The sequence below is a fragment of the Tasmannia lanceolata genome, unplaced genomic scaffold, assembly GCF_043159265.1.
Source record: "Tasmannia lanceolata isolate RefF3 unplaced genomic scaffold, GAP_Taslan_0.1 ptg000012l, whole genome shotgun sequence".
Classification (NCBI taxonomy): Eukaryota; Viridiplantae; Streptophyta; class Magnoliopsida; order Canellales; family Winteraceae; genus Tasmannia; species Tasmannia lanceolata.
This window is the reverse complement of record NW_027518689.1, coordinates 47,008,389-47,034,651: the sequence shown is the minus strand read 5'-3', so window position 1 is coordinate 47,034,651 and position 26,263 is coordinate 47,008,389. Positions and strand designations below refer to the sequence as shown.

The following is a 26,263-nucleotide window of genomic DNA, read 5'->3' as shown; positions in this document are numbered from 1 at the left end:
AATGAAGAAAAGCACAACTTGTCCTCGGAGCCTTCGAATTCCTATGGCCTTAATTTGCAAACAACGAGCCTAAAATGTGTGTACTTTTTTTCCTTGTGTCTTATTGAAATTTGGAACTCAAAACTAATGGGTCTTGGAAAAGGAAGTGTCATTGTAGTCTTCTAGGTTAGTTATGCTGTATTGAGAAAGAAAAAGTCTTTTGTATGTTCCGTAAGCTTTATTGTGTTAGGCTAGTTTATCAAGGAGTTGTATGAGGAGTTCTCTATAGTTGGTTGTTTTATGTAAAAGTCTTACGAGAACTACAACCAAAGTGATTACTATGGTTAGGAATCTTAGGACTTGTTTATGGCTATATGTAATCCATTTGTGTAGAGAAAGAAATATGGGTGTAAGAAGTATAGAGAACTAGAGAAGAACAATTTTTTTCAAGAATAAAAAAATTCAAGAACGAAATATTCTTATTAGTCATTTTGATATATATGAAGTTCTATTTTGGTGTTTAATTTTTTTTTCAATGTAGATCTTTACATGAGCCCCTTGGCCATGTATCTCTCTCGCTCCTTCATCTAATTTTAAGCTTTAAAATAACTTGCATATTTTTCACAACAATCTATTCTATTGGGGCCAACGTTACCAAGCTTATTGGAGGAAGTAATTCTTGGATTTCCTCATTTCCACAATTAAACAAAGTTTTTTTTTATAGGTAAGCTGGGATTTGGCAGTGACACCTACCGGTTTATTAAAATGAGAAATATATTATAATCAACTGTACAAAATACTAACATTATCACAAGAATAGTGATACAAACCAAGACAACAAAGACAATACTTAACCCTAGATACAATATTTAAGAAAAAGTGAAAACACAAAGGATTTCAAGAACTACATTAAACCCTAATGTTCCAGGAGGTCTATCCTCCTCTGGCTCAACTTCCCACAGTAAAAAAAAGTTTAACAATGGAAAAGAGCAAATGAGTGCAATTAGACTTACCAGAGCATCACACCGGAAGATACTGATAATTTCACCACAGGCCATAGATCGGCAAATGCAAGCATGGAGAACCCAGTCCATGTTTGTGGGCACCCCCCAGAAAAAACAAATATTAGCTGGCCAATTATCGGTATCCAACTCGCAAATATCATCGAAATCATAACACCTGAAACACCCAATTCCATCTTCTTTGCAAGAACCCAAGAGCAAAAAGCATCCAAGACTAGTGACAAAGCTGCCAACCATGTGATTATCATATTCTTGCTCTGAGCTTGCAAGTACATTTGCAGGGTAAAGGAGAAGATGAAGGAGATGAATATGGGAATGTACCAAAGAGAAATGGTATTTGCCACCAGAGCTATTTCTTCTGACTGTCCAAGCAATTTGAGAATTGGGGCAGCAAAGATGAATAGAAAAATCAATGGCAGTGAAATGACAAATTCAACTAACCATGATCTCTGTAGATAAATTCCCAACATGTGGTACTGTTTGGCACCAAAGGCATGGCCACACAAAGTCTCTAGTCCACTTGACATGCCCATCTGCATATATATTAATAATCATGTTAGACATACACATCAATGACTGTTTGAACATATTGATATTTAGAAACTCAAGCCTAGATCTACAAATGAATGATATTGAACATATTGAGATAGAAACTCGGCTGAGTTGAAAGAGTTCTACATTGACCTAGCCAAGTTTTTGGCGGGCATTGAAGTATTTTGAGTTTGTGATTTCTCGATGGTTACTGCTATTCGCACTGCCATTTTTTTTATAATAGGCGAAACTCACCTTGCCTTTTCTACTTTAATTGTCTGCTAAGGGTTTTTTGGAAATTGTAATAGCCTTTTGCAGCTGGTTAAATAATAAAGGAATAGTTGAGTTCTCCCCACTATAAAAAACATGGTAGTGTGAATATTAGTAGCGTTTCTCAATACATAATTACTACTTCAACTTGGCATGATCATTGGTTGACTAAATGAGTTTTAAAACATTAACAATAGCTTAAACATAAACATAAGTTAATGTTACAAAGCATCATTAACTATTGTATATGTTGTTAACAATAGCTTAGAGCTAAACATAATTTAATCAAATATATCATTATTACCTATTGTTGAAATACTTCAGATCGTAAATTTCGAATTTTCTTAAGGGATTTTTTGGTCAAAAACCCTAAAAATCTGACTTAGGGTTAATGAGCACACCACAAATCCTAGTCTTTAGGTATTCTTTTGCAGAGAAAGAGAGATGGACGTCCGGGGGAGGAAAAGAGAGAAATGAGAAAGCGGAAAGAAGAGAAAAGGAAGAAAAGAAAGAAGAAAAAAGAAAGGGAAGAGGAGAAAGGCTTCCAAAAGAGATCCGGTTGCCAGCTTTTGATGCCAGTATGATCCATATGAGGTAAGAAACACATTTAACTTAGAGTTCTTGCATAAACTTTGATTATGTTGATTTCATAAAGGATTTTTCCTTTGTTTTCTTTTTACAGAAAAGTTCCAGTGTGATTCCGGAGAGTTTGTTGGCCTCTTTGGAAGCACTTCTCTCTCAGCTTTCCAATGAGCCTGGCCACGCCCAATTCAGATGTAAAACGTGTGAGATAGATCGTTTACAATGCCAAAATCGTTGAAACAATCGGGGAAAAACAAAATCCTTGGGAGGCGGACGATCGGCCAGGGGTGCACAACCGCCTGGACCAAACCCAAATCAGGCTGGTTTTCAGTTGGACATCCGGCCCAGGGCGGATGTCCGTGCGCCAGCTTTTCTTTACGGCAACTAAAACTTCGGAAAATCATAACTTACTCGTTTCTCATGCCATTTTGGAGATGTTAAAAATTATTCCAAAAATGTTTGAGAACTTTATAATGTAGTTAATTTAAAGATACTAAGAGGGATCCTAAGACGGCCTACCGTTCTTTTCCCGATTAAGCACCAAAGAGTGTTTCATGCCTCTATGATGTTTCGTATACCGATCTTAGATACTTTTATGATTATTTGAACAATTATTTGATAATAGTTGATCAAAGATTCAAAATTTGAAAAGTGTTGGGTCTTCGTTCGAGGTAAGTAATTTCATATTACTTTAGTTCTTTGTTCTCTAAACATTCCATTTGGCATTCCCTTGGACTTTTGACCTTGTCTTAGAATTTGATCCATGTGAAATCCTATGATTAATCCATCTTGTGATTGAATTGGGTCTAGCTTGTTGTTGTGTTTCGGTCCATGTGATTTCATGTCTCATTGACTCGCCTTTATCTTTGTTGTGATTTTAGATAATGTCTTATTGACTTGTCTTTGATATTGATGTGATATTGAATCTTGTTCATTTGATTTTTCCCTATCATTGTCACAATTTTGGATATTCTATTGACTATTTCAGATACTATTTGAACAAGCCTCAGTGTATATCCTCTGCAAAATGCTTGTGTTCGCGTGTATCTTCATGATTCCACTAGTACCCTTTTTGACAGTGTATCCCTTTGTATGTGTTGACCTCATATATGACTTGATGAACATATGTACCTTATATAATTGGAAATCCATTGCTCTACTTTGATATGGACACTTCTTGTGGAGCCTTAATTTATCTAGGCCCTCCCAATTGGGGCTTGTACGTTGACCCTGTCATAGGAACAAGTTCTGACACTGTGGGCCATCGGTGACGAAATAACGAGTTTTTTGGAACCATAGTAGTATTATATGGACTAGGCCGATGGCCTTGAAGTGCTATTGTTTAGTATGTGATTTCCTTGGACACATTTGATCTTATCTTAGTTACATATGTTTTGACCATGCCTCTCATTGCATGTTTTGGTTTCAGTTTCAGTACGTGATTTGTACATGATCTCGATTGGTCCTTATTAGGGGTGTAAACGGATCGAATTCGAAGCGGATATGGCTATATCCGAATTCGATTACAGTATACACTATCTAAATTCGGAATCAGATTCGAATTCGACAGATATTTAATATCTATTACCGAATTCGTATATGTCAGATATGGTTTGAATTCGGATATTATCCGTATTCATTTATCCGGTAAATTCAAACATTTTATGGCAGCACTTTATCTTCTTCTCCTTCTTACTCCTCGAATGAATTTTCCAAACCCTAAAAACTAAACCTCTACCTTCTCTTCACAAAATTAACTCTCAAACCCTAAAATATATAAGATCCTCTTCTTCACAAAGGCAGAGAGAGAGAGAGAGAGAGAGAGAGAGAGAGAGAGAGAGATGATGGTGTTGGTACTGGTCTTTGGTTTTTTTTTTTTTTTTTTTTTTTTTTTTTTTTTTTTGGTATATGATGGAATTGGTTTGAGCTATTTTGAACAGGGGAAGTAGGGATTGGGTTAGAGATGGAGGTGACTGGCGATGATGGAGGTGGCTGTGAGAAGGTGGAGAGGGGCGGCAATGGATTTTGGTGGGATTGGAGGCACCAAGGAATGCCGAAGATGGTGTCTCAGCCTCCTCCTTTCTCCTCTCTTCTCTTTGCAAACCTTAGAAGTCTCTTTTTTAAATTGCATTTTGGGTTTTTATATAACCCTAAGTTAAAAAATTGATCTGAACCATCCATTTACCATCAATAACCTAGATGGCCTTTTTGCTTTAGAATTCTCTATATGCTATGCCATCTTCTTTCAATCACCATCATCCATTTGTCTCTTTCATCTTACAGCCCACATTTGTTGCTTCATAAAGAAGCCATGTCAAACTCCAAGAATGCCCTTAAAATGAGAGATTACTTCATTTCCTACCCAAACACTTTTTGTTTTTGTTTTTCTTCTAAAAAGAAAATTCACTTTTCTTTTAGAAACAAAAGATAGTGTGTCATTACTAAAAATAAATATTAATGATATTATTAATAATAAATAAAAAGGATTTACTTCTCGGGTTCGGATGTTAAACGGATCGGATATACCATTTACGAGATTCGCATCCGCTAAGAGCCGGATATCTCATACACGGATTCAGATAATATCTGCTTGAAACAGATTCAGATAATATTCGCTTTAAACGGATTCGGATGCGGACCATAATCGAATTTTCGAATATCCATTTGCACCCCTAGTCCTTATTATGATAAAATGATTCTCTAATTACTGGTTTTGTGCTTGGTTTACTTTGCACTTCTCCATGCCTCATATTTCGTATTTTGATTTCATACTAACTTTTAACTTCACCCTCTGTTTCCTTGGCATGCTTAGACCCATCAAGAGTAATGTATTATTATTTTATGAGCTAACGCTCACTCGTGGTTTATATTTTTGGATATTGGGACTTGACTCTTGAAAGGATTTGGCGCAGGAGCGTAGTCCCGCTTTGTTTGGGATAAACTCTAGTTCATTCGATCTACAAATGAGTCAGTATATTTCCTTAGACAACATTGTTAGATATTGATGTCTTAGTTTTATATTGACCTTAGCATTATTATTTTATGAGCGTTAGCTCACTCGTGGTTTATATTTTTGGATATTGGGACTTGACTCTTGAAAAGATTTGGAGAAGGAGCGTAGTCCCGCTTTGTTTGGGAAAAACTCTAGTTCATTCGATCTACAAATGAGTCAGTATATTTCCTTAGACAACGTTGTTAGATATTGATGTCTTAGTTTTATATTGACCTTAGCACTTTGATGTATGCCTAGATTTATTTTGGATATGTGATTATATTTCTTGTGATATTGAATGCCTGGCACGCTTCTGAGGTTATCGCCTTGCAGGTGTGCAGCGTTGTCTCGCACCCAGCATGGATCTCGGGTTTGGGGCGTGACAATTGTTATTGTTGTTTTTAACATAATACTTGTCACCCTCTTTCAGTCTTGATGAGTTTTAAAACACAATCAATATGTTAGAAAAAACATTAATTGAATCTAATAAATCATCAACTATGCTGCGGTTGTTATTAATAACCTAATACTTGTCATACTCTTTTAGCCTTGACGCAAGATTGGTTTGTGAGGGATGGGGATCGGCTCTCTGGGAAGATTAAATTCAAGCGGAACTTCTTTGATTGAGAAGTTGATAGAATGACTGAAATCATTTGTATTTTGAAGGGGTGCTATAATGGAGAGGGTGGTAGAGACAAAAGGGTCGGGATTTAGAAGTCCTCTGGTCCTTCATAGTCAAGTCTTTCCATCAACATATTGCTTTTCACCCTCTTTCCTCGCATATATTTAGATTTCGTAATATTCCTAACCTTCCTACAGTCAGCACTTTTGGTGGACTTCCTTTCAGAAGAAGATTCAGATGGTTTACCGGATAAAACTTCATAAAAATCCTCATTATCGATCACTATTCTCTCTGCGTGGAAGCAGGTGAATCTATAGACCATTTTTCAACCATTACAGGTTTTCCAGGGGGTATGCTCCTAGATTCTCTGGAAGCTTGAGATGTCATGGTTTTTTCCCTTCTACCTTCCTAACCTTCTAAACGACTAGTTTTATGAGCGTTGGCCTAAGAGAGGGTTGATCCTTTCAAGGTTAAATTTGCTAGTCATTAGTTGGGATCTCAATTTTCAAAAGTATCTCCAAAGAACCTTACTTCATTTTTCATGAGGGTTATTTCTCTTATCATTTCTTCGACAAGGATTCTTCGCTTAGGTCTTTCATGTCAAAGTTCCTTGAGAGGAACTGCTTCGTTTCATTCGACATGCCCAAATTATTACTGGCAAGTAGTCTATCATCAACATACAACACGGGGAGGATGAATTTGCTCCCACTAACCTTAAAGTATATATATTGGTTTACAACATTTTCTTTAAACCCAAAACTAGACATCACCTCGTAAAATTTAAGATAACACTGTCTAAAAGCGTGCTTAAGTCCATAGATTGACTTCTTTAGTCTACAGACTAGGTTTTTCTTGCCTTCAACGTTAAAACCCTCAGAGTGAATCATGTAAACATCCTCATACAAGTCACCATTCAAAAAGGCAATCTTAACATCCATCCGGTGTAACTCTAGATCAAAATGAGCAATAAGAGCCATGACTATCCTTAAGAAGTTTTTCATAAAAATAAGAATGTAACCACAGAAGCATCAAGAAAGTGGGATGGACTCTCTAGTGCGCCTTCAGCTGCACCAACAACTTCTGGTAGAGGCATCGGCACCACCTTCTCTTGGATTACCGTGATTGGAATGGTCACCCGGTTCTCCTCAAAGGTGGATTTTTTAGGCATAGAACGCCCACTAAGGTCTCCATCCTCAAGAAATACAATGTATCTAGTTTCTATTATTCAAGTACTATGAGTGGAACTATAGAACTTATAACCTTTGGATCTTTCGGGATAACATACAAAGTGACAAGTAATGGTCCTAGAGTCTAATTTCCTCGTGTGTGGGTTATAAACCCTTACTTTTGTTAAACAGCCCCATAAGTGTAGACATTCAACCTTAGGATTTTAATGGGTCTTTAGCCACAGCCTTCGTTATTAAACGATTCATATCTATGCACGGTTGTCTTTAGGCTTCGCCTCATAAGGACTCGGGTTATGGCGAGTTGCTTATCATGCTCCTTAGCATATCTATAATAGTCCGGCTCTGCCGCTTTACCACTTCATTCTGCTTGGGTGTACCTAACAGTATGTATTGAGCGAAGATAGCATGCTCTTGCGGGTAAAGTGTGAAAGGACCCGGATTGTGGCTCGTATCGGAACGTCTCCCATAATACTCTCCACCCCTATCGGACCTCGCAAATTTAATCCTTAAGTTGAGTTGTAATTCAACTTCATCCTTATAGATTTTGAATGTATCCAGGCCTTCTACTTTTCTTTTATGAGATACATATAGCTGAAATGCGAGTAATCATTGATGAAGGTAATGAAATATCTTTCACCACTAAGGGTAGGAGTCAGAAAAGGCCCACAGATATTAATGTGTATGACCTTTAGTAGGCCAATACACCTAGTGGCGCCTTTCTTATTAGTTATCATTTGCACATTAGACACTTTCTACAAATGCAGAAATTAGAAAAGCCAAGTGAATGAAGAATCATATCCTTGATTAGTCTTGCCATCTAATCATGGAGATGTGGCCCAAATGTTTATGCGATAGACTAGAGAAATTCTCATTTACCCGACTTCGTTTATTTCCACAGTTATCAGTTACATGCATGCTATGTAAAGTCTCCGAAAAGGAATAATCCAAATTTAACATGTAAAGATTTCCCTTGAGGGAGCCATTCCAACCACAACATAATTTTGTACTAATGAAAATTTTCCATTACCAAAATTTAATTCAAAACCATATGAATCGAGTTTAGCTACAAAAATAAGGTTCCTCCTCATGTTAGAAACATAGCAAACATTTACCAAATTTTAAGTAATACTCGTCTCTAACACTAGACTAAAAGAACTTATTGCCTCAATGTTTGCCTCTACTTTATTTTCTACTTTAATGGTCTACTCCCCCTTCTGTAGTCCCTGACTTACGAGCAAACCCTACACGGAACTTGAAATATGAATCGTTGATCCTGTATCTATCCACCAAGTATTCTTAGGATCATCTACTAAAAAGGATTGATGAGAAATAAAAACTAAAAGATTACCATTATTTTTTCATTCATGCTTGTATTCGGCGCAATCTCGCTTGATGTGGCTAAGTTTGTGGCAAAACTGACACTTGATGCGGCCCTTCATCTCACTTGCTCCCTTCTTGCCCTTTCTAGAATCTTTCTTCTTGAACTAATCCTTGGAAGTTCCAACTGTGGTGAAGTGACCGCTTTCAAGCCATTCAGTCATCAACCTTTCCTCCTCTTAGATACACATGGAAATCATCTCTTTCATCTTCCACTTCTTCTTCTGGGTGTTATACTTTATCTCGAATTGGCTAAGCTGTGAAGGAAGAAAAGTCATAATGAAGTGAATGAGAAAGCCCTCAAAGATTTCCGTGTCCATCTTCTTCAACTAGGAAGACATATTCTTCATCCTCATGATATGTTCCCAAACACCACTTTGACCGTTGTACCGTTCCATAATCATCTTCATCATCAAGGTGCTTGTAAATGCCTTTGATGATCCCTGGAATGCTCCTCAACTTCCTGCATATACTGCTTGGCGGTGAACTCCTTCCCCTCCACCGAATCGGGAATGACTCCATGAACGGAGATCGTATTCTTGATGATAATCGTAAGACACAAATGGTTCAACCTTTCCACTTCTCATAACTGGCTACTTCTCATAACTAGTCCTTATGGATGCTCTTTATGCAAGGGTGCCCTTCATGTACACCCGATGTTTCTCTTTGTCATTGACAACGAAAGAAACGAGAACTTGTGGTGTATTTTCGTGCGTGCGTATGGACCCGAAAAAGCCATCTTTATAGAGTTTGGGAGAGGGATGAAAGACTCCACATCATGCCTCTCTCCATCTCAATCTCTTCCTTTATTTCTGATTACATTTCTAATCTTGATAAAGTTAAAAAAGTTCGATATGTAATACCCGGTCCCAAGTATTTTTTTTTTATGTAGTTGTCCTTATCAAAGTGAACATATGACTTTTTCTAATGGGTGTCGTTATCAAAATTTAGCTTACAACTATTTGTTTGGAACGGGTGTCATTATAAAAAATCATGCCCAAGATTAATTGCTAGAAATGGGTGTCAGTATCAAATAAAACTTCTGGAATTTTCTTGAAAGGGTGCCTTTATCAGTTAAATGGGTAGGTAACTTGAATGGATGGATGGTTTGGATTAGCCTAATTAGTACATCATAATCCCTAAACTATTGCTAGGACTTTTGGGCTAGTGTAGCTGCAAATTAAAGATGGAACTGGATGGTGGTAATAATGGGACCTTAAGAGACAAGTGGGATATGGAATCTTCACTCCATTAGAAACAGACCTTCCAATTGGAGCTTAGGAGATTTCTTGCTTTCTTTCATTATTCCAGTTAGAGACTTTTGTTACTTTATTAAGGTGATTGTCGTCGAATAAGAATTGTTTGGATTTAGACTTTTGGACCTATATATGCATTTCATTTGAGCTTTAATTGAGACTAAAATTTCCGCATTGAGTTGGTTGTAAAGGAGCCTTGCATGCTTGTAGGGGCAACCCTATGGGCGTCTGGCGGCTGTCACGTGTGACTTACCTCGAATTCTGGGTTCGGGGCATGACACGATATAAATCAAACTCTTACTTGAAAGGATTGATCCTAGCCATTGATTTTCGTAAGGCCATATATGAATCTCTACGCCCAACCAATATGGTATCTGAGGAGTGTCTCACTGATGAAAGGGGGTGGTACGACAAAAGTACCACCCTTGATGTTTGATCCTGCAGCATACTCTTAAAAAGTGGCCTGCTGATAGTATCAAGGGCGGTACCGCCCGCACAGGACTTCATGCTTGGCCACAGTATAAAAACTCACATAAATTCTTGGCCCATGGCATGGGTGTAAAATGACGGGCCTCTTCCATCAAAAGATGAGGTGCAGAATAGTGCCCCAACCTATGCATGGTTTTTGCCAGAGATGGTGGGACCCGCCCATCGAAACATGAGGTTTGAAATGGTTGCCCTACCCTAAAAAACAAAAAGAACAAGGTGTGAAATGGTTTTCCCTACCCTATGAATGATTGTGGGGAGATGGTTGGCTCCAGCATATCAAAAATTGGTGCAAAATAGTTGGCCCCACCCTCATGCATGGGTTTGGATGGAGGTGGTTGCCCCTCTGTAGACACCCCATTTTGACCGAACCCTTTTTTCTCTTTGTTTGAGTAAAACCTCATCAAATCATCGAATTGGACCCCCAAATTGCATCCTAGGCTAGCTTAGGGTCCCACCGAGGTCCCTGCAAAATTTCATCAAAATCCGAGCTGATTTGCCCAGCAACCGAACCCCGAAAAGTGTCGTGGTGCAAGTTCAGAAGGGTGGCGATTTAGCCAGAAAAGGGGGTGCCCTTGGGCCTGGAAAGCCAGTTCAAATTTACTGCGGTGGGCTGTCCAAGGAGATATAGGAGTGTGCGGATTAGTGTGTAACATAATTAGGGGGTGCATTATCATAGACCATGGTAGTTTGGTAAATACGGAAGATTTTTTTTTCTTTTTCAAGTCACAATTAGGCTTAATCCTGATTAAGGGAAGTTTAGGGTTGAGGTTAGTTGAAGGGAATCCTAGGAAGCTTCTTAGGTGGTTAAAATCCCTTTGATCCCAACCCTTGAACAAAAAGGTGATTTGAAGGGTTAGGATCAAAAGGAAAGGAAGATATTTCTCACAATTTTCTCCCCCTTTTTCTACTCGAGTCACCCCTTTTATGAGTAAAAAAATAGTTTTAAATGCACTAAGAGGGGGCTGTCTAGAGCAAGAATGGAGGGTTCGAGCATATCATTTCCCTTTTAACCTTGGACCACCTCTTTTGAAGGGCTAAAATGTATAAAATGCGCATTAGGGGGTTGTCCTGGAAGAAAAGAGGGGGTAGTAAAATGGGCCATTTTCTCTACCGAGCTCCGATTACTACCCATCACAGTAGAGAGAAAAAGAGGAGAGCGGATTTTTTTTGTAGAAAAGCAGAGAGAGTGAGAAGAGAAATTGCAAAGAGGAAGGGAAAGGAGCTGCGACCACCTTCTTCCCAGGCATCATCTCCGGCCGGAGCTCCGATTGGCACCTCACCACCATCTCTCCATCCTAAATCCCCTCTTCTTCTTCTTCTTCTTCTTTAATTTTCACCATCACAGATCCATCTCCATTAATTTCGGCCGGCCACCTCTTCTTCTCCCCCACACCCACATCTCCCCGTCAAACTCCTTCTCCTAACAGCCACCTCCTCCAACCACCAATACCACCAACACCACCACCATCACCTCCATTTTTCACAAACCCGTAATCCAAACCCATCTCAGCCATCGGCCAATACCCCATCTCCAGCTGATATTTCCTCCACCTCAACCCCATCTCCATCACCACCATTTCCACCTATTTCATTAACCCTAAACCCCATCTCTCACTTCAGCAAACCCATTTAAAAACAAAAAAACAAACCCATCCTCCGCAAATCTGGCCGAGCACCACCATCATAAACCATTCAAACCCCACCGGAATCCGAGCCATCATCAACCTCCATTACCATCTCTGTGCCTCCAATCTCCACCACCATCAACCTCCATTACCATCTCTGTGTCTCCAATCTCCACCACCATCAACCCTTATTTATTCCGACCACCACCCTAACTCCGATCACACCTCCACTATAGATGAACCCCATTATTTTCGCCCATCTCTCCACCACCAACACCACCTTTGTCCCACACCCCAGATTCATAGAACCCTCTCCAATACCCAAATCCCCATCACAGCCACCATCAAACCCACTTCAATTTTCTTCCGTTAGCAGCCATCATCTCCTCCATTTCAAACCCAAAACCCCCACCTCTGCAATTCCTCCATCACTTCCGGCCTCCTTTTCTACCTCCACCGGAACTTCACCATCCCAACCACCATCCACCACCATCTTGTCTTATCTGCTTCACAGCATCTCCATTTTCATTCCCTTTTTTCGCCCAAATCAACCACCACCAGCTATCATCATCTCTTCCCCAGCTCCACACCTATTCGACCCCATCTCCATTCACAAACCCACTTCACTTCTCCGTAAAAACTCCCGCATTCACCCTCGTTTGTGCCATCTCAGCCTCCATTTCCTTCAACCCCAATATGCTCCAATCATTTTTACCTTCTCAGAAGAGCATCTCAAATCACCATTAAAACCTCATCTACCGATCATCACTAAGTTCCATCGTTGGAGATTCTCGGAGTAGAAAAGATGAGCCTGCAACCTCGCCATTCCTCAACTTCAAGGAGGGATAACTGATAGGAAGGTTACCCTTTTAATTCCTCTTCTTATCTTTGGTATGCCTGCTTTTTAATCTGCCCCTGGATCTCATTTCCATGGATGTTCATTTCAATGATTGTTTTTAATGGATCTTGATGCCTTGTATGCCCCATATTTGATCATTCTCTTTGATATTCTGAAAAATAAAGGCAAGTCTGTAGAATTCACCTTCACATTGATTTTCTGAAAATTGGCTTGATCTAAGTTTTTACTTAGAATTCTATTATTTTTTTATTCTAAATTTATTTTCCAGTTTACATACAAACATAATCCTATTATGGTTTGTATTTGCTTGTCAAGTTGTTGTACTTAAGTTGTTGTCGCAACTTCATGCCTACCACTGCTTATGCATATCGATATTGTTATGTATCATGCTTCAATTCCTTAACTTAGCTTGTGTAAGCCATTTCTATGCTTTGAAATGAGATAAATTCATCTTTCTCTCATGACTCTGTCAACCGACAAAGGTGATTGCAGTTTGTGTTAATGCTATATGTAAGAAATCAAGAAGAGGTGACTGAAGTTTTAATTGTTGATCACATACTGTATAGTTTACGTCAATGGCCTTGTGGCGTAATCTTCTTTTTACATCCTCTGGTCTGTTTCATTATCAAGATAGGGTGTTATAAGTATCAGTAGAATTTTGTTGTTTCATTTCAGTAGCTGCAGGTACTCAAATTTTGAAATTTCTATGATGCTTTCCCCTCACTAATCCCTAACCCCCATTGGATCCACCCTCACTCCGATCACTTCCATTTCCATTTCTCTAAAAACCATAGATCTGCTATTGTTTGCCCTAGAACCAATGTTTAATGGTTTTCCTTCTCAAAAATTCAAGATCCAGCATCATCTTTGCCTCCATCTCTTGCTTCCATGGCAGCCACTCCAAGCCTTCTTCTCAATTCCCTCAATTTCACATCATCAAGAATTAGATCAAGGCTTCTCAAACCCTAATTGTGCAAACCTTAGCACAGAGAAGGGGGTCTCATTTTGGTAACAGAGGAGAGGGCAGAGAAGGCAAAATAGACAGAAAGGGAGAGAGATTAGGCGTCAGCCATCCTTTTCGGTAAGATCCATGGGAGGGAGTTACCAATTCCTGTTGATCGCTTTCAAATCACTCTTTTTGCTCAGAACGAGAGGTGATTTTTCTACTTTGAACCTTCTTTGGATGATATTGCACTTATGAATGCTTAGTTGATGTAGGGAATCAGATGGTTACTCTACTCCATGTCTTGGGTACGAGTACCATCTGATTTCGCAGGAGACCCCGTGTCGAGGGTTTGATTGTATGAATTATTTGATCTCATTTCGTTGCCCCATGTCGAGGGTATAAACAGATGATTCATTTGATTTCAGGTTGGTATTCTATCATATGATAGATGCTTGTTTATCTGTTGAATTAATTTGTTGTCTTCACCTATTGATTGGAAAATGATGTATTCTAAGTGGTTCTTCATTATCCCATGTCGAGGGTATAGGTGCATGACTTATCTATATATATCCCTTGTAATTGGTTGCAAAAATCTTGTCAAATGGATAATAATATGCTACTAGCACGTGAGGAATGTGAGGAATCTAATTTTTCTCATTGCTGTGAGGATGTCATTTCCTTGAGACATTCACCTATATTCCTAACTGAATGTGTTTTGAGCCTTCATTTCGAATGTTTATGATGAGGTTATACTGAGCCCCTCCTTTTCTTTTCTCTGTCTCTCCTATCAGGTTCTTCATCGATATCCAAATTGTGTCTCGGAGTCTTAGAGCTTGTCCTTGTTGTCTAGATCTTCATTAGAGTATTTGGGATCATCACCAGCGTTTAATCTTTTCGTCGATTTTCAGGAACTTTCTCTCGAGTTCTGGCTGGGACGGAATGTTTCTTGAGCCAATCTCTTCCCTTCCTGCCTTAGAATTTCCGCAGGTTAAGGGATTTCCTCCTCTTAGAGTGTTTAACTAGTTAGGACCGTTTCTAAGTGACTAATCGTTTAGTAGATCTTCTTATAGAGAGTTTGTCTGTCCCATTTTATTTAGAAGTTTACCCTTAGGGTTAGAAGCTTTTCATCTCTCGTTTGTTTAGAATTTTCCCTCGCGGGTTAGATATCGTCTCCTTTGGAGATTGATTAGGGCTTGTTAGCTTCGTTTTCGTCTCTTCAAGATTGTTCTTGTCCTTGGGATTTTAGTTCCCCGGTTTTGATTTCTTTCCCCTTAGGCTTTAGGGATCCCGTTTCCCTCTGTAGTACTCTACCGCGATATGATGGGTATAGAGGCTCTTCTATTGGATTTCCTTTATCCGAAAGGGCGTTAACTCACTTTAAACTCCAAAAACATTAGCAACATTTGAAAATTTAAAGCATTTTGTCAGTAGTTAGGAAGGTTTGGTTTCGAACTACGTTGGCTTGATCCTCTTTAACGTGCAGCTTGGGATCTTTATCCCAAATCTAGCCAAACTTTTGTAAATAGCATTTTAAATCATTTTTTAAATAAACAACTTTAAAATCTTATTTTCAAAAAGCTCTTTCTCTTGAGTTAGGAATTCTTTCTAAAGTTAGGTGTTTGTCCTTGATTTGTTATGTGCTTGTTGTGTGTTTGTGTTAGAGTTAAGAGTTTGTCCTAGCTAGGAGCGCCTCAGTCCGGTCAGTTGGCGATTCACATCGCCGACTGATGACTAGGTCTTCGATACGTTAGTGATCCCATTATTTTTTTTAGGACGCACAGTCAGTTATAAATAGGTTGTAGGAACCACCTGCATTAGCTTAGGGCTAACCTGCATTTAGTTAGGGCATATAGGGTGTCTTAAAATCCACAATTCACTAGAATTTAAATAATCGCACAAGAAGCTTTACTAACTAGTCCGGTCTTTTAGGTTGAGTCTAGGATAAAGGTCTAGATGTCCTAGGCATCATAGCTTAGAATAGGTGCGAAGAACTCCGTTGCCTTGATTCTCGTGGAGGCGGGGATACGTAGGCTTCTTTGGATGAACATCAGATCATCTAAAGTCTCGGGCTTAAACATTAGAGTCTTAGGGTCTGTTGTTAGCACTTTAGGGCTTGTGTTTGCATATTGGTGACGACTTTCGCATAGGATCCTGATAGTGTGTATTCATTTCTCGGCTTACTCGCATGCTTATTCGTTTATCTGCCTGTATTTCTGTTTATTCTTTATTTTGTTTATTGTATCTTAATTATCTTTTTATGATTAATTGTTAGTTTGAGATTTCTTATCTTGTACAAACTTTATACCTTTAGCTGTAGTATGCATGTGTTCGTCCACCAGAATTTAGACACCTATTAGGCATGTCACTCATAACCTAGTTATTCTTAGGTGACATTTCTTTCGGTTCTTTTGTGTTTGCTTATTTTCATCTCCGAGACATGCATGATTAGATAGACATTTTCTTGGAGATGTGTGTTCCCATTTGACATGATTTTCGCCCAAAACTCTTCGAAGTTAAGAAATAAATGGCATAAGAGACCAAGTGTTCGCACTCGGGCGAATTGGGGGCGCTCTTCGGACCTTCTCCATTCGTCATTAGGCACAGACCTTCTGTATCTCTGGTTATCCGTTGCAAGCAGAGCATTTGTTTTTTTGGTTCCATGACGTATCCATGGGTGGCAACTCTGAGTTAGTTTATTAAGGTACGTCTCGAATCTGGACTTATTCCCAAATCGAGAGGTATCTCATTTTACATCGCCACTCGTGCTTTGCAGCGAAGGGTGGTAACCGTTTCGAGAGTTCCTTGGTAGAGCTCTCCTTCACATTGTGGAGATCTCAGAGGATTGCAGGGAGATCTCGTGTCCCTCAGCACTGGTCCTCTCAGATCGGGATCCACACCCTCCGATCAAACTTTGAGGTGTAAAATGGGTGGCCAATCTCATAAAATGAGTTACAAATGGTGGGCCCTACCCTATGCATGGTTTGGGTGAAGATGTAGCCTCACCCATAAAAATATGGGAGGGGGGTCATAAAATGAGTTACAAATGGTGGGCCCTACCCTATGCATGGTTTGGCTGAAGATGGTGGCCCCATCCATAAAACATGAACTGTAAATGGCATAGAGGTATGAATGTTAACTCCAGTGTAAAATGGAATTAACAAAGAGGAGAGAAGATTGTGATTATCCCAAAATCTAATTAATAAGGAGGAGAGGGACATTCATAGAGCATTATCTGAACACACCCATTTATTAGGAGAGGAATGATAGATGCAAGGGCGCCCTTGCATAAAGAGCAGGAAAAGGGCTTTTGATTGGATCCACGGCATTTTCGGTAACCTTTTAAAAATTGGACCCATGTAATTTTCAGTAACCTTATAAAATCAGTTAAAAAAGTAAACTCAATTGCACCTTAATAACATGGGTCCATTCAAGGATCCGTTTCCAGCTCATTGTGCTAGGGAGCCCTTGCATCTATCATTCCTCCTGTTAGGAAACCAACTCTTAGCAAAACCGCTTTTGGTGGGGAAATGTTTTTCCAAGAAGAGTTTTTCTCTGAAAGAAAACAAATGACATGGAAACAAAGCTGCTTAGTATATATTATAGATAGATAGAGACACTTCCAATTGGTTTTTGACAGCGGTCAAACACCATCTTCGGCCAGCCGAACTAACTTCAGATCTCGTATTTGCCTGGCTGTCAACGCTGGTACATTCAGTTGCCAGAGATCAGCAGCTATTATAGTAAAAATTGTGTCGAGAAATTGTATCCTTTTGCATTCTTTTCCTCACTTTTTGTGCATTCAAATGGACCCTTAGGCCATGTTTGGCAACCTTGAACAAATATTTTATGGAATATTTATGAGAGATGAGATGTAGAAGGACAAATTTAGATGGTGGGAGTGATGAGAGAATGAAAAGCGCTTTAAAATTTGGAAAACAAAAAACTAATTTTAAGTAGATATCTAAAGCCATTTTTGGCACGGTGGGAAAGGGACGAGAAGGGTGAGGAGGACGAGAATCGAGAGGGCATGCAAGGTGAGAAGATCACAAGCGGCTGAAAATGGGGAAAAGAAAAACTATATTCAAAACTAAATTTTATTTTTCCTTATTTGTCTGTCATAAGTTAAGATAATTCTAGGTAAGTCATCAAGCTTATTAAAACCGGTCATTTACGATGTCTTTAAGCTATTGATTCTTTGCATGCCTGAATCTTGAGGATCAGATCTCCATTTTTCATTGGACGAATCTCATTGGTTGTCCTATAATGACACATCAAACAAAGATTCCCAACCACAAATCAATCGAGATTTTATCATGGTCCGCATCATAAGATGATCCAAACCGTTCATTTGTTGGGCCACAACTTAAATATGTTGTAACCCTAAATTCATCTTCATAAGATGATCCTAACCCTTTGATCCACAGAGGTTTCTATAAAGTGCAGTCCCTCGATCATCATATGTAAATGAATTTTGGGGTACAACATTCATCTAATACGAAATGCAACTTTTCGCTCACAAGATAAGACCATCATCGTGGCTGATCTCAGGTAGCAAACAATTCTATCTATCTATCTATGCACATATAAAGCAAGTTAATGAAGGATCATTGAAGTTTCACTTGACACATAATAAATGGCTCGTCTCTCTAGTGACCTTATCTTTTATTCTCAAGATTTCTGTGGTGCCTGTTAGTGTTACTGACATAGTAATATCAGTGGTAGGTTGAACTGTGGGCCATCCCTTTCATAAAGAGAGAGGGAAGGAGATGATTAGTCATGAACATACGGACAAACAATCTTTAACTCATGATCATAGTGACAAAATATCTAATTGACAAGAGGACAAATTTTTTACCAATCATTTGTTACTTCAGATAAATATGAATTTTCTATATTGAAGAGGAAATTATGAATTGAACAATTTAAAAATAAAATTCAATAATAGTTTGTTAGGCTAAAAAAAATGATATATCGTACGTTTGCACCTATTTTTAGATGGATTTTTATTCGGTTCAACTGAACTCACACTTTGTAACTATGGTCATGAAATCCTCTACTAGCGAAAGATTTCACTCTGACTACACTCTCTAAACGAGAAGAGTATGAAAAAAATATAAAATATAATCTATGTGGGTGTTAAGTGGACAGCCATAAGTATTTCAATTTACCTACATGAAGAACTAGAAAAAATAAAAGTAAAATAAAACAAAGATAAGCTATGAAGGTAGGATAGGTGGTGCACATTACCAGTATTCCAATGGAGAAACGGATCAGGACGTGGAAAACGAGCGAGAGAGCGGCAAGCTCCGTGTTTCCGATGCGTCCGATGAATGCTTGAGCGATGATGAAGACGCCGAACATCGATATTCGGGTGAAGACTGCGGGACCTGCAACTACCCATAGCTTCTTTGATTCTATCCAGACCTTCTTCCATAAACTCTCGTCATGAATTCCATTGCTTTGGCCAGAAAGAAGCTTAACACTCAGCTCCTTCTCCATTCCTCTTCACACCTTTCCTCTACGCTCATAACCAATTTAAAGAGATCCCCTTGCAATCACACACATGGAGAAAGAGAGAGAGAGAGAGAGAGAGAGAGAGAGAGAGAGAGAGAGAGAGAGAGAGAGAGAGAGAGAGAGAGAGAGATATGAATCTACCACATATTCGAAAGGAGAGACAGATGAAACTCCACATATTCGAAGGCCCCACAGTTGGGACTAAACTCTGAAGTGCTAATGACAACGACAACTTGGGATTGCACCTTTATAGGATAATATCACGATGCCCATTTAAATTAGGCAAATCTCTTGAAGGTTTTACAATCATGCCGCTACTCAACAAAGTTTAATTCAGGCTCTGTTACTTGCGACGTAAAATGGGCGTAAAATAATTTTTTTACAACCATTTTTTTAGGGAAAAAATATGTGTAAAATAAGTTTTATGCCCATTTTACACTGAAAAAAACAAAGGGTCAGTTTGGATGCTCATAAGATAAGGTAGAAGGAACATAGATTCTCATTTCTTTACTTTCTTTTTACTCCTGATTTGAGAGGATCAATTCATTTGAACGGATGGTTCTCTGCGCCAATTAATGTCGACCAAGTAACTCATGTGAAAAACTAACTGATGCCTCAGGTAAAAACTTTGTAACATAATCACATTGGATGCGAATGTGTTGGTGTTCGGTCTAAAATGTGATGGGTATGTGAGTGTATGTATTTGTATATGTGAGGGGGTACCAGCATCTCTCTTGGGGCAAGAGATCGGAAACTCAATTCAAGGGAGTTGAAGACTGAAACGTTTCCATCACCTGGGATTGGAGTTCAGGCGATTAAGAAGAAGAGGGGAACGACAATTCTTCCTTGGGCTTCTCTACCTTTTGACAACTGGAAAGGACTTTTTAGGTGCAAAGCACGATGTTAAAAGTAAAGAATAAATGGGTGTCTACACATATGAGGCATGGATGACCCTCAGAGTCGACAGATCGTTCGACAAACTACACGACAAAAAAAGCACAAACCAGGTGCGAGTGCGAGGGATAAAATGAACTAAAGAGACAGACTCACCTGAGAAGATGAACTCTTTCTTCCTTAATCAGGGTACAAGCTACACCTACGGAAACAAAAAGATAAAACACTAATACATATTTGGATCTGATTCTGGGACCTCTTCCTTGGTGACAAACACCTCCTCATATAGCTTTATTTGGGTAACCGCTCCTTATCACCTCGTGTTCTTTTTGGAGGGAAACTTTTTGATAAATACCCATAATGGGTTATCTTATTCTCACGTCCTCGAAAGTTCAGGTGGTTATCTTCCACCTTCTCACTATTGGCAACAACTATGTTACATCCTTAAGTCATCCCAAACAGATAATTCGGTCACATTTGATGGATTGTCTCTCGTAAGATGAACATGCTCTAACGAGACCTTCAATAATTGTCCTCCTTTATAGGTTCTAGTACATGCATGTTCTCCTATATGTCCATTAAGTGCCCTCGTAGCACATTATTCTGTTGACTTAGTCCTAGTGGACTGCCACTTGTTAATTTGGTCATCCATGACTGATTAAACCCCTAAAATGGGTGTAAACAGGATGTAATACCCATAAGGGATTTATCGATAACAAAGCTTATTTAGCGCTGAATTGGTTTGCTTCTCATGCCTATATGAATATTTAACTAAAATATCCATTTGTAAGTGTTGAAGTATATATGATTAAAAAACACTAACTCTAACAGCTTAAGCTTTCCGAGTAATTAGTTGTTTCACATGGGATCAGAGCTATTGCCTCACGGCATGTACTGGGTTCAAAACCCCACAACTCCTCGATACTAAAAAACATATTTACAGCCAACCCAATAGAGGGGTCACACGCGAGGGGGAGCGTTGAAGTATAAATGATTAAATAACAAACATTAACGATCTAACAGCTTAAGCTTTTGAAGTAATTGGTTGTTTCGCAGAAAGCAAAATTACTGTGTCCGTTATTCTTCCCCCTTTGGCTAAATTGTAACTTAAGCCCTGTGTTGGATTGCAAGAAAAACATTTCCAACAGAAATTTTTTCATGGTAAAACTTTTTCTTTGCACGATTTGGAGGGAAATGCTATAATTATGGGTAATTTAAAGGGATATTATCTTAAATCAAAGCTCCCAAATTCTAAGGATAGGGGGAGGATACCTATGCTTCATTCTTCTGAAGGTGGGAGAAAAGCTAAAACTAATTTGATTATTGATTCAAATTAGAGTTTGAAACTCATGTAATTCACCTCTACTCTTCTGGTTAACTCGATAAAGAATCGGATCTCTTTACGAGAAATCTCATTTAGTTAGATATGATAGATTAAGATGGGACACCAAAAGAATTGACTGCTGAGCCGTATGAGGTAGGTGAAAATTAAATAGGTTGGTTCATGTTATGTCTTTTCGCGAGTAAAAAATTAAGAATTTTAGAAATATTTTACCTTTCTACTCAGACAGGCCGACAGGCCCGAGCCATATATATATAAAAGAGCACCAAGAAACAAGACAAAAGATCATTGGCTTCAATCTGCTAAACAAATCCAGACATAGAAGTCACAAAATCAGCCACAATAAAAGCTTATTAAAATTAAAATTTTAAATAAAACCTAAGATTGGAGCACCATATGATATATTTTTCAATATCTTTTACATCAAATTTAGTATATTTTTTAGTTTTTTACTTCAAATTGAGTAAAGGTAAAAGTGACATAAAAGTCCTGGAACTAACGTCATGGGCAAGAGTCACACAAAAAAAGTAAAGGGGTCTGACATTCTACCCGACTTATGATTTTTGTGTTTTTTCCCTCTGCATAAAGCGATTTTTTGAAAATGACATAATTAAAAGGGCTGAAAATGCCGGGGAAACTGGGAGAGGGGTAGAAAAATCATTTCTCACAAGAAGCATTATTTATGAGGGTAAATGATTTTAGCACTCCACTGTTTTTATACGGAGCAAAGCTTCTTGTCTTTGTTGCTTTTAAATGGGATTGTCAAAGCTTCGTGGGAACTGTAAATAACCTTTTGACATCCCTTACAACACTAAATGATAAGAAACTTTCGCTACATATCAAAAAGAAGGAGTGCTAAAATCATTTCCCTTTATAATTTACAATTAGATGCTTTCTTTACTATGTCTCTCGAGTATATAATATGTTCAGTCTTTGCCACTAAAAGGAAATTGAAACACATGTTTCTTTTTTTATGTCAAAACGCATTGACTCGGTGTTTACTTACCAGCTCGGGAGTTTGTTTTTAAAAGCTTACCTGGAATCCTTGTGGGCTGACTTGGGCTGACTTGGCTCTCTCTCTCTCTCTGCTAAGTGACGCAAAAAACTATCTTTCTTCATCTTCTCTCTTTTCATTGACCTAATGTGTCACGCCCCAAACCCCACCTTGGGCGTAGGATGTGGCAGCGCCGTACACCTGCAAGACGAATCCCACAAATGTACAAGGCTACAGAGCAATAACAAAATAACCTGGCAATTCATAACTAAAATATCAAAGTTCAATTTAATGCAGACTTATCAGAGTCAAATCAAATCTCACCTCTCCCCCAAGGGTCAAAGCAAAAATAAACAATACTGTCTTTACATCTTATTCAAAGTACTCACTTCCTAATGAACTGAAAACAAATATGCTAATCTCTGAGTCAAAATCCAAATTCTAAAACTAAGCGTCCTGCTCCTCATTAACCTCACGAGGGTCAAAACCTGAAAATATTTTATAACCACAGTCAGCTGAAAAGCTCAGTACATAATAAAATACTACTCTAAGTACAGTCTAAGCATGCCAAGGTTTAATATGGTTCGGATATTAGAGTCAAAGCATAAGACTGAGTTCACAGCTGAATAATAGGTACAAGGTAAATATGTGTGCATGTCAAATATGGTTCTGAATTAAAGTGCAATAAGCAATTCAATGTCTAAATTCTTATCAAAGTCAAAGGTTTTCAGAATTCAAATGCTATGGTCAAAGCCATATGGTGTTCAGAGTTCAAATACACTTCAGAATCATCGGTATGGCCAGAAGACATGTTATCGTTTATCCACCGACAGTCCACGGTATCAGAAGACTTGTTATTGCTTATCCACCGACAGTCTACGGTGTCAAAACTAGTTCCTCAACTTCAGATACAAGTCGACAGGGCCAGCGTTTTATCCCACTGATGGGCCAGAAGTTCCAGTGTACTACCCCCACGGTGGGTCCAACGTTGCCAAATGTTTTACCCCCATATGGCGAGGTCCAGAAATCATCCAAGCCTCCACAGAAGTGTTCATAAGGTATCAAGGGCTCATGTTCAGATAATTTTAATTATTCAAATGGTTACAATGATTGAAAGTTCTAAACAGTAGTTTCTAAGGTTCAAAATTCAAAACATATATTCATAACAGTTATTTCAAAGATTCAGGGTTCAGAACAGTTATTCTAAAGGTTCAGAGTTCAGAACAGTTATTTCAGCGGTTTAGAGGTCAGAACAGTTATTCCAAATGTTCACAGTTCAGAACAGTTATTTCACAGGTTCAAATGCTTCTAAAGATTCAAATAGTTCTAAATATTCAAAATTCAAAACGATGGTTCCAAAATGTCTAAAGTCCAGACAGATATTCAAACAGTTGTTTCAAAGGTTGTAAAGTAGAAGTGGGTGAAGTAAAACGGCATGCTAGACTTAAAACAAATCCCGAGGTTCAAAGGCATCAATACAAGTTTCCAAAGTCAATACTGATTCAAATGAGAAAGGTTTATAATGCCCAAAGTAGTACGTTATTACATACCTCAAAGATGCTCGATTCCTTTCTTAAATCGGATTACGATTTAATATCCTGATCTGAACAAGGCATAAGGAACAAATAAGGGCCCAAAAGGTAACCCATTCTATGGCTGTTTTTAGTATTTTGGTGATATCATTATTGTAAAGTTTCCAAAATTTATTGAAACTATTTTTAACAGAAAGATGACATTTTCGGCATATCCGTAGAGTACAAGAACGTCAAAAACGGACAAGAAACGAATAAGTTATGAATTTATGAAGTTTTGAAAAAATTGTCGCGCCGGCCGTCCGCAAATTCCGGACGTCCGGATTTCCAGACGTCTGCGGATCTGCTACTACCAAACTTGGTACTCACGGACTTCCGCCATTTTTCCGGACGTCCGCCCCATGCGCGGACCCAGATTTCTCCGAAACGCGATTTTTCACCGTTTTTGCACTGAAACGGTCATAACTCCTTCGTTTGACATCCGATTCGCGCGTGGTTGGATCCGTTGGACTCGTATCGACAAGAGGAATCTATATAATCCAATTACAAGCTTCAAAATCCTCAAATAACAAGGTTTCTATGGATACAAATAAATTGATCTTGAGTTCTTTGGGGATTCAACACGAAACGAATCCCAAGGAATCCAAGATCTACCATGGAGTTTAACGTAGACTAAAACTAAGGCTCTAATCACACCTCTTTTCACATCAAATCCCCAGTTTAGGATTCTTTTCATTCGTTTAACCATTAAAAATTAATAATCTTACCTTGGTTTGGGATCTCATTTCTTGAATCGCGCTCTTTCTCTTTTTCTCCACGAAGATCTCTTTTTAGAGCTGCAAGGATGGTTTAAGGTTTCTTAATCTCTCATAAGATGTATTTATAGGCTTTTTTAGGAAGCCCTAATCTGAGTTAACTTCAAACGGACAAAAATGCCCCTCTTTAAAAGAGGGGGACGAAAATTTAAAAGGGGAGTATTTTGGGTATTTACATTTTACCCACCTTACAAAAATTTTGTCCTCGAAATTTACTTATCGCGTACCTGAAGTCTCAAATAGGAACGGATATTTCGATCTCATTTTCTCTTCCAGCTCCCAGGTGGCTTCACGCTCTGAGTGATTCTGCCATTGAACTTTCACATATGGAATAGTCCTTCGCCTGAGAACTTGGTCTTTACGATCCACAAGACGGACAGGCTGTTCTTCAAATGATAGATCTTCTCTTAGATTCAGAGGCTCTAATTCAATCACATGATTCGGATCCGATGTGTACTTTCCTAACATAGACACATGAAATGCATTGTGTACTCCAGATAACGACGGAGGTAAGGCCAGTCGATAGGCCACTTTTCTAATCTTTTCTAATATTTCATAAGGTCCAACATATCTCGGGCTGAGTTTTCCTCCAACCCCAAACCGCATCACTCCCTTGGTGGGTGATACTTTCAAAAGCACCTTATCTCCGATCTGAAATTCTAATTCTCTTCATCTGACATCTGCATAGCTCTTCTGTCGGCTTTATGCCGCACGAAGATGCTCTCTAATCAATTGGATTTTGTCCACAGCTTGCTGAACCAAGTACGGGCCTAAGAGTTTTCTTTCACCTACATCATCCCAACATATGGGTGATCTACATCTCCTCCCATAAAAGGCCTCAAAAGGTGCCATCTTAATACTTGCCTGATAACTGTTATTGTAGGAGAATTCAATCAAAGGAAAGTGGTCATCCCAAGATCCTTTCAAATCTATAACACAAGCCCTGAGCATATCTTCTAAAATTTGAATAGTTCTTTCAGATTGTCCATTTGTCTGAGGATGGAAAGTTGTACTGAATTTAAGGGAAGATCCTATTGCTGAATATAAGCTATTCCAAAACTGAGATACAAAACAAGTGTCTCTATCTGATACAATGGTTTTAGGCACCATGATACTTAACTATCTGATCAACATACAATCTGGCCAACTTTTCAGATGTCAAGCCAGTTCTAATGTGTATGAAATGAGCTGTCTTAGTCAATCTATCCACAATTACTCATGCGGAATCATTCCCTGAAGGAGTACGAGGTAACGCCGACACAAAGTCCATCGTAATCTCCTCCCACTTCCATTCTAGAATAGGAAGTGGTTGCAGTGTTCCAAGTGCTCTCTGATGTTCTTCCTTAATCACTTGACAAGTCAGACACTGAGATACATACTGAGCTATTTCTCTTTTCATGTTATTCCACCAGAAATTTCCTTTTAAATTCTTACA

General features: G+C 38.7%; 2 protein-coding genes across 2 annotated transcripts in view; both read right to left on the bottom strand.

Annotated features, from left to right (window-relative positions):
• LOC143888382 (protein DETOXIFICATION 20-like) overlaps positions 1 to 19,336 on the bottom strand; it is a 33,431-nt gene extending 14,095 nt beyond the window's left edge. Inside the window, exons 1-2 of the mRNA XM_077392775.1 lie at positions 18,985 to 19,336; positions 993 to 1,534 (exon numbers count right to left, since the gene is read on the bottom strand). Of these exons, the coding sequence (XP_077248890.1) occupies positions 993 to 1,534; positions 18,985 to 19,236 (794 nt within the window). The 5' untranslated portion in view covers positions 19,237 to 19,336. The remainder of the gene's footprint in view (positions 1 to 992; positions 1,535 to 18,984) is intronic.
• Positions 19,337 to 22,928: 3,592 nt separating this feature from the next.
• On the bottom strand, positions 22,929 to 25,434 carry LOC143888889 (uncharacterized). Its single transcript, XM_077393276.1, has 2 exons — positions 25,056 to 25,434; positions 22,929 to 22,969 (listed from the first exon to the last, which is right to left on the bottom strand). The coding sequence occupies exons 1-2, from the start codon at positions 25,432 to 25,434 to the stop codon at positions 22,929 to 22,931; spliced, it is 420 nt and encodes a 139-aa protein (XP_077249391.1).
• Between the last annotated feature and the right edge of the window lie 829 nt (positions 25,435 to 26,263).

Coding starts and splice junctions, on each gene's coding strand:
- LOC143888889 (XM_077393276.1), bottom strand. CDS start 25,434: ATGCGGTTTGGGGTTGGAGGAAAACTCAGCCCGAGATATGTTGGACCT. Junction 22,970..25,055: donor GTTCCTATTTGAGACTTCAG/GTACGCGATAAG, acceptor AAATATTTTCAG/GTTTTGACCCTCGTGAGGTT.